This window comes from Borostomias antarcticus (assembly GCF_949987555.1).
Source record: "Borostomias antarcticus genome assembly, chromosome: 8".
Taxonomy (NCBI): Eukaryota; Metazoa; Chordata; class Actinopteri; order Stomiiformes; family Stomiidae; genus Borostomias; species Borostomias antarcticus.
Genome location: NC_140241.1, coordinates 937,091 through 954,147, shown reverse-complemented (window position 1 = coordinate 954,147; position 17,057 = coordinate 937,091). Strand labels below are relative to the sequence as shown.

The 17,057-nt window shown below is 52.3% G+C and overlaps 2 protein-coding genes across 4 annotated transcripts in view; both read left to right on the top strand.

Annotated features, from left to right (window-relative positions):
- myo1eb (myosin IEb) overlaps positions 1-16,014 on the top strand; it is a gene marked incomplete at its 3' end in the record, with an annotated part of 23,225 nt that extends 7,211 nt beyond the window's left edge. Inside the window, exons 10-26 of one of the 3 annotated variants that reach the window (XM_084441949.1) lie at positions 1,779-1,859; positions 2,180-2,266; positions 2,578-2,664; positions 2,751-2,918; positions 6,055-6,140; positions 6,447-6,528; positions 7,163-7,368; positions 7,714-7,858; positions 8,373-8,487; positions 9,224-9,393; positions 10,439-10,584; positions 11,107-11,253; positions 12,453-12,610; positions 13,097-13,171; positions 13,309-13,504; positions 14,514-14,689; positions 15,938-16,014. In XM_084441949.1, the coding sequence (XP_084298075.1) occupies positions 1,779-1,859; positions 2,180-2,266; positions 2,578-2,664; positions 2,751-2,918; positions 6,055-6,140; positions 6,447-6,528; positions 7,163-7,368; positions 7,714-7,858; positions 8,373-8,487; positions 9,224-9,393; positions 10,439-10,584; positions 11,107-11,253; positions 12,453-12,610; positions 13,097-13,171; positions 13,309-13,504; positions 14,514-14,689; positions 15,938-16,014 (2,202 nt within the window). Of the gene's footprint in view, positions 1-1,778; positions 1,860-2,179; positions 2,267-2,577; positions 2,665-2,750; positions 2,919-6,054; positions 6,141-6,446; positions 6,529-7,162; positions 7,369-7,713; positions 7,859-8,372; positions 8,488-9,223; positions 9,394-10,438; positions 10,585-11,106; positions 11,254-12,452; positions 12,611-13,096; positions 13,196-13,266; positions 13,505-14,513; positions 14,690-15,937 lie in introns of all 3 variants that reach the window. The other 2 variants (XM_084441947.1, XM_084441948.1) reach the window with 2 other exon arrangements.
- The window catches only part of pi4kb (phosphatidylinositol 4-kinase, catalytic, beta), a 229,655-nt gene that overhangs the window by 42,323 nt on the left and 170,275 nt on the right, over positions 1-17,057 (top strand). The gene's annotated exons all lie outside the window — the stretch shown is intronic.

The following is a 17,057-nucleotide window of genomic DNA, read 5'->3' as shown; positions in this document are numbered from 1 at the left end:
CTCTACCTGCTGAGCTCCTGAGCCCCACACTCTGAGAGCCTCACACAGCCAGGAGCCCCACACTCTGAGAGCCTAACACACTCTGAGAGCCTAACACACTCTGAGAGCCTAACACAGCCAGGAGCCCCACACTCTGAGAGCCTAACACACTCTGAGAGCCTAACACAGCCAGGAGCCCCACACTCTGAGAGCCTAACACAGCCAGGAGCCCCACACTCTGAGAGCCTAACACAGCCAGGAGCCCCACACTCTGAGAGCCTAACACACTCTGAGAGCCTAACACAGCCAGGAGCCCCACACTCTTGAGAGCCTAACACAGCCAGGAGCCCCACACTCTGAGAGCCTAACACAGCCAGGAGCCCCACACTCTGAGAGCCTAACACACTCTGAGAGCCTAACACAGCCAGGAGCCCCACACTCTTGAGAGCCTAACACAGCCAGGAGCCCCACACTCTGAGAGCCTAACACACTCTGAGAGCCTAACACAGCCAGGAGCCCCACACTCTGAGAGCCTAACACAGCCAGGAGCCCCACATTCTGAGAGCCTAACACAGCCAGGAGCCCCACATTCTGAGAGCCTAACACACTCTGAGAGCCTAACACAGCCAGGAGCCCCACACTCTGAGAGCCTAACACACTCTGAGAGCCTCACACAGCCAGGAGCTCCGGGGCTCCCTGCTCCTTCTATAGGCCAGACTACACACAACTTCCTCTACTGTCCAGTAGAGGGCGCTTGACTGCATAGGGACTAGAGATATTCCTCCCTGCAGGTGAGCAGCTGTGTGAAAAGCTCTCTCTTCTCAGAGAGGCGTACTCTCGTAGTGGTGAGCACATCCTCCTCCCATTCCTTGTGTGTACGCTTGTGTAGTTGTTTCTCGTCTGCGTGTGTGAGTGTGTGTGTGCGTGTGTACTCGTGTGTGTGTATTTGTGTGGGTGCAGGTTAAGTGACAGGACGAGGCTTGTCTAATGATATGAGTGGAGAGGTGAGGGGGCGGAGCCTACACATGTCCTGTCATGTTTGGGAGCGAGGCGGTTCTGTTACTCTGTTACCTCGCAGGGAAACGGCAGCAGGAGGGATGACAGCTGAGATCATCCTCCGTTCTGCTACTGAACGCACTCATCCACAGAGCCTGCACCCCTCTCCCCCACACCCTTACACCCCTCTCCCCCACACCCTTACACCCCTCTCCCCCATACCCTTACACCACTTATACCCTCTATACCCTTACACCACTTATACCCTCTATACCCTTACACCACTTATACCCCCCATACCCTTACACCACTTATACCCCCTATACCCTTACACCACTTATACCCCCTACACCCTTACACCACTTATACCCCCTATACCCTTACACCACTTATACCCTCTATACCCTTACACCACTTATACCCCCTATACCCTTACACCACTTATACCCCCTACACCCTTACACCACTTATACCCCCTATACCCTTACACCACTTATACCCTCTATACCCTTACACCACTTATACCCTCTATACCCTTACACCATTTATACCCTATACCTGTACCCTTACACCATTTATACCCTATACCTGTACCCTTACACCATTTATACCCTATACCTGTACCCTTACACCATTTATACCCTATACCTGTACCCTTACACCATTTATACCCTATACCTGTACCCTTACACCATTTATAGTTTCTATACCTGTACCCTTATACCACTTATACCCTTATACCCTTTTCCTTCATCTCTGTCTGTATGTCTTCCTGTGGTCTCACGCCCCTCTCTCTCTCCCAGTCTGTAAACAAGGCCATCCAGAAGGATCATGAGGAGTTCAACATCGGGGTGCTGGACATCTACGGCTTCGAGATCTTCCAGGTACGCGCTTTTATTCCTGCTCCCGTACAGCAATGACTCATAACCTGCACCTGTGTGTGTGTGTGTGTGTGTGTGTGCGTGTGTGCGCGCGCGTGGTGTGTGTGTGTGTGTGTGTGTGTGTGTGTGTGTGTGTGTGTGTGTGTGTGTGTGTGTGTCAACAGAACCGCTCACACTCGCATCATAACCTCACAGAAGATGTTTGATAATCACTGTATACTCCTTTCAGTTGAATAATCCCCAGTTTGTATGGTTACTGTATGAAGTTACTGTTACTGTTAAAAATTGTGACCTTGTGACCTTGTGACCTTGTGACCCAACAGCAAAACGGCTTTGAGCAGTTCTGCATCAACTTTGTGAACGAGAAGCTGCAGCAGATCTTCATAGAGCTGACGTTAAAGGCGGAGCAGGTAGAGAAGAGCGTCTGATCACATGGGCAGAGCGTCTGTCTGATGTCCACATGGGCAGAGCGTCTGTCTACATGGGCAGAGCGTCTGTCTGATGTCCACATGGGCAGAGCGTCTGTCTACATGGGCAGAGCGTCTGTCTGATGTCCACATGGGCAGAGCGTCTGTCTGATGTCCACATGGGTAGAGCGTCTGTCTGATGTCCACATGGGGAGAGCGTCTGTCTGATGTCCACATGGGCAGAGCGTCTGTCTGATGTCCCTCGCTGTAGAACACGCTTGACCGGTCCTGTTGACGGTGTTGGTCTCTTTCAGGAAGAGTACGTCCAGGAAGGAATCAAGTGGAAGCCGATCGAATACTTCAACAATAAAATCGTGTGTGACCTCATCGAGTCCAAAGTGGTGAGTGTTTACTGAGGCGGTGTTTAGCGTTGCCCCTGGATACGGGTCGGTCTCTGCAGCTCAGGTCCACGCCGCTGTGTCCTCAGAACCCGCTGGGCATCATGAGTATCCTGGACGACGTGTGCGCCACCATGCACGCCAAGGGGGAGGGCGCCGACCAGACGCTGGTCCAGAAGCTCCAGTCCCAGATCAGCTCCCACGAGCACTTCAACAGCTGGAACAAGGGCTTCATCGTCCACCACTACGCCGGCAAGGCAAGGACACACTGGTCACACTGGACACACACTGGACACACACTGGACACACACTGGTCACACACTGGACACACACTGGACACACACTGGACACACACTGGACACACTGGTCACACACTGCTCACACACTGGACACACACTGGTCACACACTGGACACACACTGGACACACTGGTCATACACTGGACACACTGCTCACACACTGGACACACGCATGCTCTAATACTGGTCACAAGTATGCTCTAATACTGGTCACAAGTATGCTCAAATACTGGTCACAAGTATGCTCTAATACTGGTCACAAGTATGCTCTAATACTGGTCACAAGAATGCTCTAATACTGGTCACAAGAATGCTCTAATACTGGTCACAAGTATGCTCAAATACTGCTCACAAGTATGCTCTAATACTGGTCACAAGTATGCTCAAATACTGGTCACAAGTATGCTCTAATACTGGTCACAAGTATGCTCAAATACTGGTCACAAGTATGCTCTAATACTGGTCACAAGTATGCTCTAATACTGGTCACAAGTATGCTCAAATACTGGTCACAAGTATGCTCTAATACTGGTCACAAGTATGCTCTAATACTGGTCACAAGTATGCTCTAATACTGGTCACAAGTATGCTGGTCACAAGTATGCTCAAATACTGGTCACAAGTATGCTCTAATACTGGTCACAAGTATGCTCTAATACTGGTCACAAGTAGGCTCTAATACTGGTCACAAGTATGCTCTAATACTGGTCACAAGTATGCTCTAATACTGGTCACAAGTATGCTCTAACACTGGTCACAAGTATGCTCTAATACTGGTCACAAGAATGCTCTAATACTGGTCACAAGAATGCTCTAATACTGGTCACAAGTATGCTCAAATACTGGTCACAAGTATGCTCTAATACTGGTCACAAGTATGCTCTAATACTGGTCACAAGTATGCTCTAATACTGGTCACAAGTATGCTCTAATACTGGTCACAAGTATGCTCTAATACTGGTCACAAGTATGCTCTAATACTGGTCACAAGTATGCTCAAATACTGGTCACAAGTATGCTCTAATACTGGTCACAAGTATGCTCAAATACTGGTCACAAGAATGCTCTAATACTGGTCACAAGTATGCTCAAATACTGGTCACAAGTATGCTCTAATACTGGTCACAAGTATGCTCTAATACTGGTCACAAGTATGCTCTAATACTGGTCACAAGTATGCTCTAATACTGGTCACAAGTATACTCTAATACTGGTCACAAGAATGCTCTAATACTGGTCACAAGAATGCTCTAATACTGGTCACAAGTATGCTCAAATACTGGTCACAAGTATGCTCTAATACTGGTCACAAGTATGCTCAAATACTGGTCACAAGTATGCTCTAATACTGGTCACAAGTATGCTCTAATACTGGTCACAAGTATGCTCTAATACTGGTCACAAGTATGCTCTAATACTGGTCACAAGTATGCTCTAATACTGGTCACAAGTATGCTCAAATACTGGTCACAAGTATGCTCTAATACTGGTCACAAGTATGCTCAAATACTGGTCACAAGAATGCTCTAATACTGGTCACAAGTATGCTCAAATACTGGTCACAAGTATGCTCTAATACTGGTCACAAGTATGCTCTAATACTGGTCACAAGTATGCTCTAATACTGGTCACAAGTATGCTCTAATACTAATATGAATGAAGAGATGAAAACAACTGTTGCAAATTCAGTCATATCAGATCAGGGATTTCTCAGTTCCTGTTGGCGTGTTGCCCCCTGGTGGGAAGTGCATGTACCTACACATCAATTCCTACATTATCCTGGAGCAGAACTATTTAAACAGCAGCCTACTCCAAGCCAAGAGCCTCCAATATTAGAATGTATACTGTTTATACAGTATTTGGTATTTTTCGTGCATATAACTCCAAGCCCATCTCTAGAATCTACAACACAAACGATGACACAGTTCAATAAAAATATGCTCATTTCATTGTGAGTTTAGAGAGTAAAAGGTATTTGACTGAGGGTTGTTTGACTAAGTGAGACTGTCTTCCAGGTGTGTGTGTTTGACTGAGTGAGAGACTATCCTAACCTCGTCTCTTCAGGTGTGTGTTTGAGTGAGAGAGAGACTATCCTAACCTCGTCTCTTCAGGTGTGTGTTTGAGAGAGAGACTATCCTAACCTCGTCTCTTCAGGTGTGTGTTTGACTGAGTGAGAGACTATCCTAACCTCGTCTCTTCAGGTGTGTGTGTGACTGAGAGAGAGACTATCCTAACCTCGTCTCTTCAGGTGTGTGTTTGACTGAGAGAGAGACTATCCTAACCTCGTCTCTTCAGGTGTGTGTTTGACTGAGTGAGAGACTATCCTAACCTGGTCTCTTCAGGTGTGTGTTTGAGAGAGAGACTATCCTAACCTCGTCTCTTCAGGTGTGTGTGTTTGAGAGAGAGACTATCCTAACCTCGTCTCTTCAGGTGTGTGTTTGACTGAGAGAGAGACTATCCTAACCTCGTCTCTTCAGGTGTGTGTTTGAGAGAGAGACTATCCTAACCTGGTCTCTTCAGGTGTGTGTTTGAGAGAGAGACTATCCTAACCTCGTCTCTTCAGGTGTGTGTGTTTGACTGAGTGAGAGACTATCCTAACCCCGTCTCTTCAGGTGTGTGTGTTTGACTGAGAGAGAGACTATCCTAACCTCGTCTCTTCTGGTGTGTGTTTGACTGAGAGAGAGACTACCCTAACCTCGTCTCTTCAGGTGTGTGTGTGTGTTTGACTGAGAGAGAGACTATCCTAACCTCGTCTCTTCAGGTGTGTGTGTTTGACTGAGAGAGAGACTATCCTAACCTCGTCTCTTCAGGTGTGTGTGTTTGACTGAGAGAGAGACTATCCTAACCTCGTCTCTTCAGGTGTGTGTGTTTGACTGAGAGAGAGACTATCCTAACCTCGTCTCTTCAGGTGTGTGTTTGAGAGAGAGACTATCCTAACCTCGTCTCTTCAGGTGTGTGTGTTTGAGAGAGAGAGACTATCCTAACCTGGTCTCTTCAGGTGTGTGTGTTTGACAGAGAGAGAGACTATCCTAACCTCGTCTCTTCAGGTGTGTGTGTTTGAGAGAGAGAGACTAACCCTAACCTGGTCTCTCCAGGTGTCGTACACCGTCAGCGGGTTCTGTGAGAGGAACCGAGACGTGCTCTTCAATGACATCATCGAGCTGATGCAGAGCAGTGAATTGTGAGCGCCAGACTAATCAGTACAGACTCTGTTTATATAGACTAATCAGTACAGACTCTGTTTATATAGACTAATCAGTACAGACTCTGTTTATATAGACTAATCAGTACAGACTCTGTTTATATAGACTAATCAGTATACAGACTGTTTCTGAGGTAGACTAATCAATATGTACAGATTCTGTTTATGCGGAGTGAATTCATATGCCAGTCATTCATACCTTCATTGACGAGCTACTGACACGGCTGCTTCCTGGGTGGGTGTCTGACTCCGTTTCCTGGGTGGGTGTCTGACTCCGTTCCTCAGCGCCTTCATCAAGGACCTGTTCCCAGAGAACCTGGAGGCGGAGAAGAAGGGCCGGCCCTCCACGGCCAGCAGCAAGATCAAGGTGACGCTCACGCCCGTGTTATATTGTCTGTGTGTGCGTGTGTGTGTGCGTGTGCGCGTGTGTGTGTGTGTGTGGCCAGCCCTCCACGGCCAGCAGCAAGATCAAGGTGACGCTCACGCCCGTGTTATATTGTCTGTGTGTGCGTGTGTGTGTGTGTGTGTGCGCGTGTGTGTGTGTGTGCGCGTGTGTGTGTGTGTGCGCGTGTGTGTGTGTGTGTGGCCGGCCCTCCACGGCCAGCAGCAAGATCAAGGTGACGCTCACGCCCGTGTTATATTCTTAAAGAGGTTTTCCGCAACTCCTTATTCTATGTAGGCAAACGGCTACACTGACAATGACTTTAAAAAGGCCACAGAATTGAAGTATTTAATCCAAATAAATATTCAATTAAACTCTGAACCACTGAACCACTGAACCACGTAATCACTCTGAACCACTCTGACCCACATAATCACTCTGACCCACGTGATGACACTGAACCACTCTGACCCACATAATCACTCTGACCCACGTAATCACTCTGAACCACTCTGACCCACGTGATGACTCTGAACCACTCTGACCCACGTGATGACTCTGAACCACTCTGACCCACTCTGACCCTGGCGCCGGCCGTCGGCCTCTCTGCTCCTTCCAGAAACAAGCGAACAACCTGGTGCAGACGCTGATGAAGTGCACCCCTCACTACATCCGCTGCCTCAAGCCCAACGAGACCAAGCGTCCGCGGGACTGGGAGGACTCGCGCGCCAAGCACCAGGTGGAGTACCTGGGTCTGCGCGAGAACATCCGCGTCCGCCGCGCCGGCTACGCCTTCAGACGCGTGTTCTCCAAGTTCCTGCACAGGTGAGGGGGTTGGGACGCACAGGTGAGGGGGTTGGGACGCACAGGTGAGGGGGTTGGGACGCACAGGTGAGGGGGTTGGGACGCACAGGTGAGGGGGTTGGGACGCACAGGTGAGGGGGTTGGGACGCAGGGCCAACCAGGCACGCTGTTTGATGTGTGTGTGTGTGTGTGTTTACATGTGTGTGATTTCACTCAGTGCATTGGTCAATCTTGTATTGTCTCTTATGCTCGTTTGTGTGTGTGTGTGTGTGCGTGCGTGCGTGCGTGCGTGTGTGCGTGTGTGTGTGTGTGTGCGCGTGCGTGCGTGCGTGTGTGTGTGCATGTGTGTGTGTGTGTGTGTCCCAGGTATGCCATCCTGACCCGGGAGACGTGGCCCAGCTGGCAGGGGGAGGAGAGGAAGGGAGTTCTTCACCTGCTCAACTCCGTCAACATGGACCAGGACCAGTACCAGCTGGGCAACACCAAGGTCTTCATCAAGGCCCCGGAGTCCGTGAGTCCCCAGAACCTTCCCTGGACCGGCCCTCAGCTCTAATGGGCCCTGTGGTTCTAGTGACCGGCCCTCGTCTCTAGTGGGCCCTGTGGTTCTAGTGACCGGCCCTCGTCTCTAGTGGGCCCTGTGGTTCTAGTGACCGGGCCCTCGTCTCTAGTGGCCCTGTGGTTCTAGTGACCGGGCCCTCGTCTCTAATGGGCCCTGTGGTTCTAGTGACCGGCCCTCGTCTCTAATGGGCCCTGTGGTTCTAGTGACCGGGCCCTCGTCTCTAATGGGCCCTGTGGTTCTAGTGACCGGGCCCTCGTCTCTAATAGGCCCGGTGGTTCTAGTGGCACGGTCTCAAGCACGTCTGTGATGCCATCTCCACTCTGTGTGTGACGTGGGGCATGTTCTCTACCGTGTGTGTGTATGTCTGTGTGTGTGTGTGTGTGTGTGTGTATGCATGTATGTGTGTGCGTGTGTGTGTGCGTGTGTGTGTGTGTGTGTGTGTGTGTGTGTGTGTGTGTGTGTGTAGTTGTTCCTGCTGGAGGAGATGAGGGAGAGGAAGTATAATGGCTACGCCCGCGTGATCCAGAAGGCGTGGCGCAAACACACCGCCGTGCGCAAGTACGTGCGCATGAGGGAGGAAGGTGAGTAGAGTCCTTCAGCAGAGTGAGACCTACAGACTCAGAGTGAGACCTACAGACTGTCAGAGTGAGACCTACAGACTGGCAGAGTGAGACCTACAGACTGGCAGAGTGAGACCTACAGACTGACAGAGTGAGACCTACAGACTGACAGAGTGAGACCTACAGACTGGCAGAGTGAGACCTACAGACTGGCAGAGTGAGACCCACAGACTGGCAGAGTGAGACCTACAGACTGGCAGAGTGAGACCCACAGACTGGCAGAGTGAGACCCACAGACTGACAGAGTGAGACCTACAGAGTGAGACCTACAGAGTGAGACCCACAGACTGGCAGAGTGAGACCCACAGACTGACAGAGTGAGACCCACAGAGTGAGACCTACAGACTGGCAGAGTGAGACCCACAGAGTGAGACCCGCAGACCAGCAGAGTGAGACCTACAGACTGGCAGAGTGAGACCCACAGACCTGTTGAACTGAAGGTGGTTTTCATACAGGATCGTCCCCTGGACATCAGTGAACTGCCCCATGCAGTAAACACACCTCATTCTTATTGAGTCCTGGTATTGCCCTGGGTGGGGGTACTGTGACACCAGAGGGTAGTAATGGGGGTATCAGAGGGTAGTAATGGGGGTATCAGAGGGTAGTAACGGGGTAGTAATGGGGGTATTAGAGGGTAGTAATGGGGTAGTAATGGGGGTATCAGAGGGTAGTAACGGGGTGCTGTGACGTCCCTCAGCCTCTGACATCCTGCTGAACAAGAAGGAGCGACGGAGGAACAGCCTGAACCGGAACTTCGTGGGCGACTACATCGGCATGGAAACGCACCCTGAGATACGCTGCTTCGTGGGCCGGCGAGAGAAGATCGACTTCGCTGACGTGGTCGTCAAGTACGACCGCAGGTTCAGGGTAAGGGTCAATGACCTCAGGTTCAGGGTAAGGGTCAATGACCACAGGTTCAGGGTAAGGGTCAATGACCGCAGGTTCAGGGTAAGGGTCAAGTACGACCGCAGGTTCAGGGTAAGGGTCAATGACCGCAGGTTCAGGGTAAGGGTCAAGTACGACCGCAGGTTCAGGGTAAGGGTCAATGACCGCAGGTTCAGGGTAAGGGTCAAATACGACCGCAGGTTCAGGGTAAGGGTCAATGACCGCAGGTTCAGGGTAAGGGTCAAGTACGACCGCAGGTTCAGGGTAAGGGTCAATGACCGCAGGTTCAGGGTAAGGGTCAAGTACGACCGCAGGTTCAGGGTAAGGGTCAATGACCTCAGGGTAAGGGTCAATGACCTCAGGGTAAGGGTCAATGACCACAGGTTCAGGGTAAGGGTCAAGTACGACCGCAGGTTCAGGGTAAGGGTCAATGACCACAGGTTCAGGGTAAGGGTCAATGACCTCAGGTTCAGGGTAAGGGTCAATGACCACAGGTTCAGGGTAAGAGTCAATGACCACAGGTTCAGGGTAAGGGTCAATGACCTCAGGTTCAGGGTAAGGGTCAATGACCACAGGTTCAGGTTATGGGTCAATGGTGTTTTTAAAGAAACTGAATCCAATTGCAAGATGCAAACTTTTTTTGTTTGTTGAGTCAAAACTCTGTCTGTCTGATGTTTGTGACATAGTTCAATAATCACTTGATGAATACATCTCCACTCATCCCATGACTACCTGAAGGTTTCATCTCTCTCTCGATCTCTCTCTCTCTCTCCCTCTTCCTCTCTCTCTCCCTCTCTCGATCTCTCTCTCTTCCTCTCTCTCCCTCTCTCGATCTCTCTCTCCCTCTTCCTCTCTCTCTCCCTCTCTCGATCTCTCTCTCTCTCCCTCTTCCTCTCTCTCTCCCTCTTCCTCTCTCTCTCCCTCTCTCATCTCTCTCTCTCCCTCTTCCTCTCGATCTCTCCCTCTCTCGATCTCTCCCTCTCTCGATCTCTCCCTCTTCCTCTCTCTCTCTCTCTCTCTCTCATAGACAGTGAAGCGTGACCTCATCCTGACCTCTAAGTTCTTGTACCTGATTGGCCGGGAAAAGGTGAAGCAGGGTCCAGACAAGGGCCAGATCCAGGAGGTCCTCAAGAGGCAGATCGAGCTGGAGAAGATCCAGTCTGTCTCTCTCAGGTACCAGGATGTTAATGATCCAGTCTGTCTCTCTCAGGTACCAGGATGTTAATGATCCAGTCTGTCTCTCTCAGGTACCAGGATGTTAATGATCCAGTCTGTCTCTCTCAGGTACCAGGATGTTAATGATCCAGTTTGTCTCTCTCAGGTACCAGGATGTTAATGATCCAGTCTGTCTCTTTCAGGTACCAGGATGTTAATGATCCAGTCTGTCTCTCTCAGGTACCAGGATGTTAATGATCCAGTCTGTCTCTCTCAGGTACCAGGATGTTAATGATCCAGTCTGTCTCTCTCAGGTACCAGGATGTTAATGATCCAGTCTGTCTCTCTCAGGTACCAGGATGTTAATGATCCAGTCTGTCTCTCTCAGGTACCAGGATGTTAATGATCCAGTCTGTCTCTCTCAGGTACCAGGAAGTTATTGTCAAAGAATGGAATGCTCACGTCTCTCCCTCTCTCATCCCCCCTCATCCCTCCCTCATCCCCCCTCATCCCTCCCTCATCCCTCCCTCATCCCCCCAGCACACTGCAGGATGACTTCTTCATCGTCCATGAGGAGCGCTACGACAGCGTCCTCCAGAGCGTCTTCAAGACGGAGTTCCTCAGCCTGCTCTTCAAGCGCTATGAGGACAAGACCTTTAAGAAGCTGCCGGTCAAGTTCAACAACCTGTCAGTCCCTTAACACACTGAACACCCTGTCAGTCAAGACCAACTAGCACCTTAACACACTGAACACCCTGTCAGTCAAGACCAACTAGCCCCTTAACACACTGAACACCCTGTCAGTCAAGACCAACTAGCCCCTTAACACACTGAACACCCTGTCAGTCAAGACCAACTAGCTCATTAACACACTGAACACCCTGTCAGTCCAGAACACTAGCACCTTAACACACTGAACACCCTGTCAGTCCAGACCAACTAGCACCTTAACACCCTGAACACCCTGTCAGTCAAGACCAACTAGCACCTTAACACACTGAACACCCTGTCAGTCAAGACCAACTAGCTCATTAACACACTGAACACCCTGTCAGTCCAGAACACTAGCACCTTAACACACTGAACACCCTGTCAGTCCAGACCAACTAGCACCTTAACACCCTGAACACCCTGTCAGTCAAGACCAACTAGCACCTTAACACACTGAACACCCTGTCAGTCCAGACCAACTAGCACCTTAACACACTGAACACCCTGTCAGTCAAGACCAACTAGCTCATTAACACACTGAACACCCTGTCAGTCCAGAACACTAGCTCATTAACACACTGAACCCTGTCAGTCCAGAACACTAGCTCATTAACACACTGAACCCTGTCAGTCCAGACCAACTAGCACCTTAACACACTGAACACCCTGTCAGTCCAGAACACTAGCTCATTAACACCCTGTCAGTCAAGACCAACTAGCACCTTAACACACTGAACACCCTGTCAGTCCAGAACACTAGCACCTTAACACACTGAATCTTATACTAAGAAAGTACTGTGTGAAAAGTAGGAGTCTGTTAGTGCTTCAGAGGTGACATTGAATAATCTGCCTGCCTTTCTCTCAACCCTCTGTCTGTCTGTCTCTCCCTCCTTTTCTCCATCCCTCCCTCTCTGTCTGTCTGTCTCTCTCCATCCCTTCGTCTCCCTCCTCTCTCTCTTTCCTGTGTCTCCTCCCTCTCTCTCTCTTTCGTGTCTCCTCCCTCTCTCTCTTTTTCCTGTCTCATCCCTCTCTCTCTCTTTCGTGTCTCCTCCCTCTCTCTCTCTCTCCTGTGTCTCCTCCCTCTCTCTCTCTCCCTCTCTCTCTCTCTCCTGTGTCTCCTCCCTCTCTCTCCTCCCTCTCTCTCTCTCCTCCCTCTCTCTCTCTCTGGGGGCCAGACTGGAGTTCAAGGTGAAGAAGGGTGGCTGGGGTCCGTTCGGGGCGGCTGGCTCCAGACAGATCCAGTTCCAGGCGGGTCAGGGAGACGAGGTGCTTCTGAAGCCCAGCAGCAAGGTCCTGGTCGTCGCCATCGGACCCGGGCTCCCCAAGAACTCCAGTGAGTCCAACCCTGTCCCCCGGCTGGCTGTCTCATGTCCCCCGTGGGTGTCTCATGTCCCCCGTGGCTGTCTCATGTCCCCCGTGGGTGTCTCATGTCCCCCGTGGCTGTCTCATGTCCCTGTGGCTGTCTCATGTCCCCTGTGGCTGCCTCATGTCCCCTGTGGCTGTCTCATGTCCCCCGTGGCTGTCTCATGTCCCCCGTGGCTGTCTCATGTCCCTGTGGCTGTCTCATGTCCCCGTGGCTGTCTCATGTCCCCCGTGGCTGTCTCATGTCCCCCGTGGCTGTCTCATGTCCCCCGTGGCTGTCTCATGTCCCCCGTGGCTGTCTCATGTCCCCCGTGGCTGTCTCATGTCCCCTGTGGCTGTCTCATGTCCCCCGTGGCTGTCTCATGTCCCCCGTGGCTGTCTCATGTCCCCTGTGGGTGTTCTGTCCATCTCAAATCTGAACGTACTGTACACACATCATTGGTTCCTGTGTCTTCAGGGCCGACACGCAGGGACAACAGGAAGAGTCGCTACATGGGTACCCAGGCCCCTGGACCAGGACAGCCCTCGCACGGTGAGACTGGGACAGGGTGGTACAGTAACACACATTTACAGTACGATACGATCACATCACAACACCAGATATGAATCCCAGCACAGCGGGAACAGACCCATGTAGACCCGGTCCCCTAACTCTCCTCCTCCTCCCAGGGGGGAACCGGGGCGGGGCCGAGCGCCAGCGGGGCCCCCCCTCCTCCAGGGGGTCCATCCTCCGCCAGCAGGCCAGCATGGAGCAGCCCAGCCTGCCTCGTCACCTCGGCGCCCGCCAGCCCGCCCAGCGCTCCCAGAACCGCCCCGGCCAGACGGACATGGGCTTCATGAACGTGCCCGACCAGGGCGTGGCCGGGTGAGTGGAGGGGAGGAGTCTCGCCGTTTTTCTTCACAGAACAGAAATGACCAGGCAGCGTTTCTCAAGGTGAAGGGTCACGAGCGAGGTGGACTGATTAAAGGGCTAGTTCCGCATTTTGGACATAGAGCCTCATTCACGACTTCACGACCCACAATGTTGTTGATTGATGGAGAACATTTTCAGCTGATTCCATGCTGTCCCGTGTTTGGGCGTTCACGGCATGCTAACGCTAGCACAATCAAACTGAAATGACTAGCATTCAAAGAAAACTCACTTAACCACTCCACAGTGCACCCAAACCAGATCAGATATGAGGACAGTGTGTCAGGAGCTCATTTGAGTTTTTATTCCATCATTTTTGAAGTCTAACTATCGTTGAACCCTTTCGTTTGTTCGGATCTATATGTCTCTCTGTAAATAGGGAGGCGGAGTGATACGTAACTAGCTGGAACTATTGTCTTGACAACAACAACGAACAGAAGAATGAACTATTCTCTTATCAACACAACAACACTTTGCAATGGCCACGTTCCAAAGAGATATGTCTGACTTTGATAAGGAGTTTAGTTTATCTAGCTTACTTGTTTTGAGTAATTTATTATCCCATAGTATTATTTATAATCCCTACATTATATTTAATGTAGTGTGTTTTCTTGGAGACTTTGCATTCAAAATATGCAAATGACACCATATCTCTGCATCTGCCTCCTCTCTCTCTCTCTGCCCCCCCTCCCCCCTCTCTCTCTCTCTGCCCCCCCTCCCCCCTCTCTCTCTCTCTCTCCCCCCCCCCCCTCTCTCTCTCTCTCTGCCCCCCCTCCCCCCTCTCTCTCTCTCTCCCCCCCCCCTCTCTCTCTCTCTCTCTGCCCCCCCTCCCCCCTCTCTCTCTCTCTCTCGTCCTGCCCCCCCCCCCTCTTCCTGCCCCCCCCCCCTCTCTCTCTCTCTCTCGTCCTGCCCCCCCCCCCTCTCTCTCTCTCTCTCTCTCTCTCGTCCTGCCCCCCCCCCCCAGTCTTCAGCGTAGACGTTCTAAGGAGTACAAGCCCCCGCCGGGGTCCGGCCGCCCTAAGCCCGCCCCCAGGCCTAAACCTCGCACCCCACAATGCCGAGCGCTGTACGCCTACGACGCCCAGGACACGGACGAGCTGAGCTTCAACGCAGACGACACCATCGAGATCCTCACTGAAGGTACGGCCAGCGCTGACCATGCTCTCCTGAACAGACCGGCTATAGACCGGCTAGCTACGGCCAGCACTGACCATGCTCTCCTGAACAGACCGGCTATAGACCGGCTAGCTCTGACCATTCTCTCCTGAACAGACCAGCACTGACCATGCTCTCCTGAACAGACCGGCTATAGACCGTCTAGCTCTGAACAGACCGGCTCATAGACCGGCTAGCTCTGACCATGCTCTCCTGAACAGACCAGCACTGACCATGCTCTCCTGAACAGACCGGCTATAGACCGTCTAGCTCTGAACAGACCGGCTCATAGACCAGCTAGCTCTGACCATGCTCTCCTGAACAGACCGGCTATAGACCGTCTAGCTCTGAACAGACCGGCTCATAGACCAGCTCTGAACAGACCGGCTCATAGACCAGCTCTGAACAGACCGGCTCATAGACCGGCTCATAGACCAGCTCTGAACAGACCGGCTATAGACCGGCTAGCTCTGAACAGACCAGCTGTAGACCGGCTAGCTCTAAACAGACCGGCTCATAGACCGGCTCATAGACCAGCTCTGAACAGACCGGCTATAGACCGGCTAGCTCTGAACAGACCGGCTATAGACCGGCTAGTTCTGAACAGACCGGCTCATAGACCAGCTAGCTCTGAACAGACCGGCTCATAGACCAGCTAGTTCTGAACAGACCAGCTGTAGACCGGCTCAGCTGAGCTCTGATCAGTCCACTATGACCTCCAGCAGTGTTATTATGGACAAACAGACACCTGAAACTTCTGAACACACACAAGGATAATGAACAGGACTCTGCTCCAGTTCAAACTGTATTGGTAAAACATACTGCAAGAAATGTTGATGAACACTTGCAATGTTCAAGTGTGCGTGTGTTTCACCTGAGGATTGAGTACTACAACGATCCTCCCTCTTAAGCACCTATCGTATTTTAGATTGCTATTCTTGCACGTTGCCTTCAGCACTAGATTATGCTCTTAGTCACTTGTTTAGAAAGGAGATGCACTTGTGAGTTCTGGTGAGTAGTAATTGGCTTTTCCTACGTTAAATGCAATTATTGTTAGTCAGATAAAAGCGTCTGCTAAATGACTGTAATGTGATGACTTTCCCTGCTGACCCCTCCCTGCTCACCCCTGTCCTGCTGACCCCTCCCTGCTGACCTCTGTCCTGCTGACCCCTCCCTGCTGACCCCTCCCTGCTGACCCCTGTCCTACTGACCCCTGACCCCTCCCTGCTCCAGACCCGTCGGGGTGGTGGTACGGCCGTCTACGGGGCCGGGAGGGCATGTTCCCTGGGAACTACGTGGAGAAGATCTAGGCTGGAGCCACCGGGGGAGAGACCACGCCGGGGAGAGACCACACCAGGGAGAGACCACGCCAGGGAGAGACCACGCCAGAGAGAGACCACGCTAGGGAGAGACCACGCCAGGGGGAGACCACGCCAGGGAGAGACCACGCTAGGGAGAGACCACGCCGGGGAGAGACCACGCCGGGGAGAGACCACGCCGGGGAGAGACCACGCCGGGGAGAGACCACGCCGGGGAGAGACCACGCCAGGGAGAGACCACGCCGGGGAGAGACCACGCCGGGGAGAGACCACGCCGGGGAGAGACCACGCCAGAGAGAGACCACGCCAGAGAGAGACCACGCCAGAGAGAGACCACGCCAGGGGGAGACCACGCTAGGGAGAGACCACGCCAGGGGGAGACCACGCTAGGGAGAGACCACGCTAGGGAGAGACCACGCTAGGGAGAGACCACGCCAGGGAGAGACCACGCTAGGGAGAGACCACGCTAGGGAGAGACCACGCCAGGGAGAGACCACGCCAGGGAGAGACCACGCCAGAGAGAGACCACGCCAGAGAGAGACCACGCCAGGGAGAGACCACGCTAGGGAGAGACCACGCCAGGGAGAGACCACGCCAGGGAGAGACCACGCCAGGGAGAGACCACGCCAGGGAGAGACCACGCCAGGGGGAGACCACGCCAGGGAGAGACCACGCCAGGGAGAGACCACGCCAGGGAGAGACCACGCTAGGGAGAGACCACGCTAGGGAGAGACCACGCCAGAGAGAGACCACGCCAAGGAGAGACCACGCCAGGGAGAGACCACGCCAGGGAGGGACCACGCCAGAGAGAGACCACGCCAGAGAGAGACCACGCCAGAGAGAGACCACGCCAGGGAGAGACCACACCAGAGAGAGACCACGCCAGGGAGCACAACAAGATGTTTTCAAACAGGAGAGAAGGCTAAAAATAAACCCCCCAAAATCCTCTCTTGTCTGTTTTTGAGTTGTCCAGCGTAGCGCTGATCTCCTCCCGGGCCCAGCCTGGGGTCAGGGGGTCAGGGGTCATCGTACTG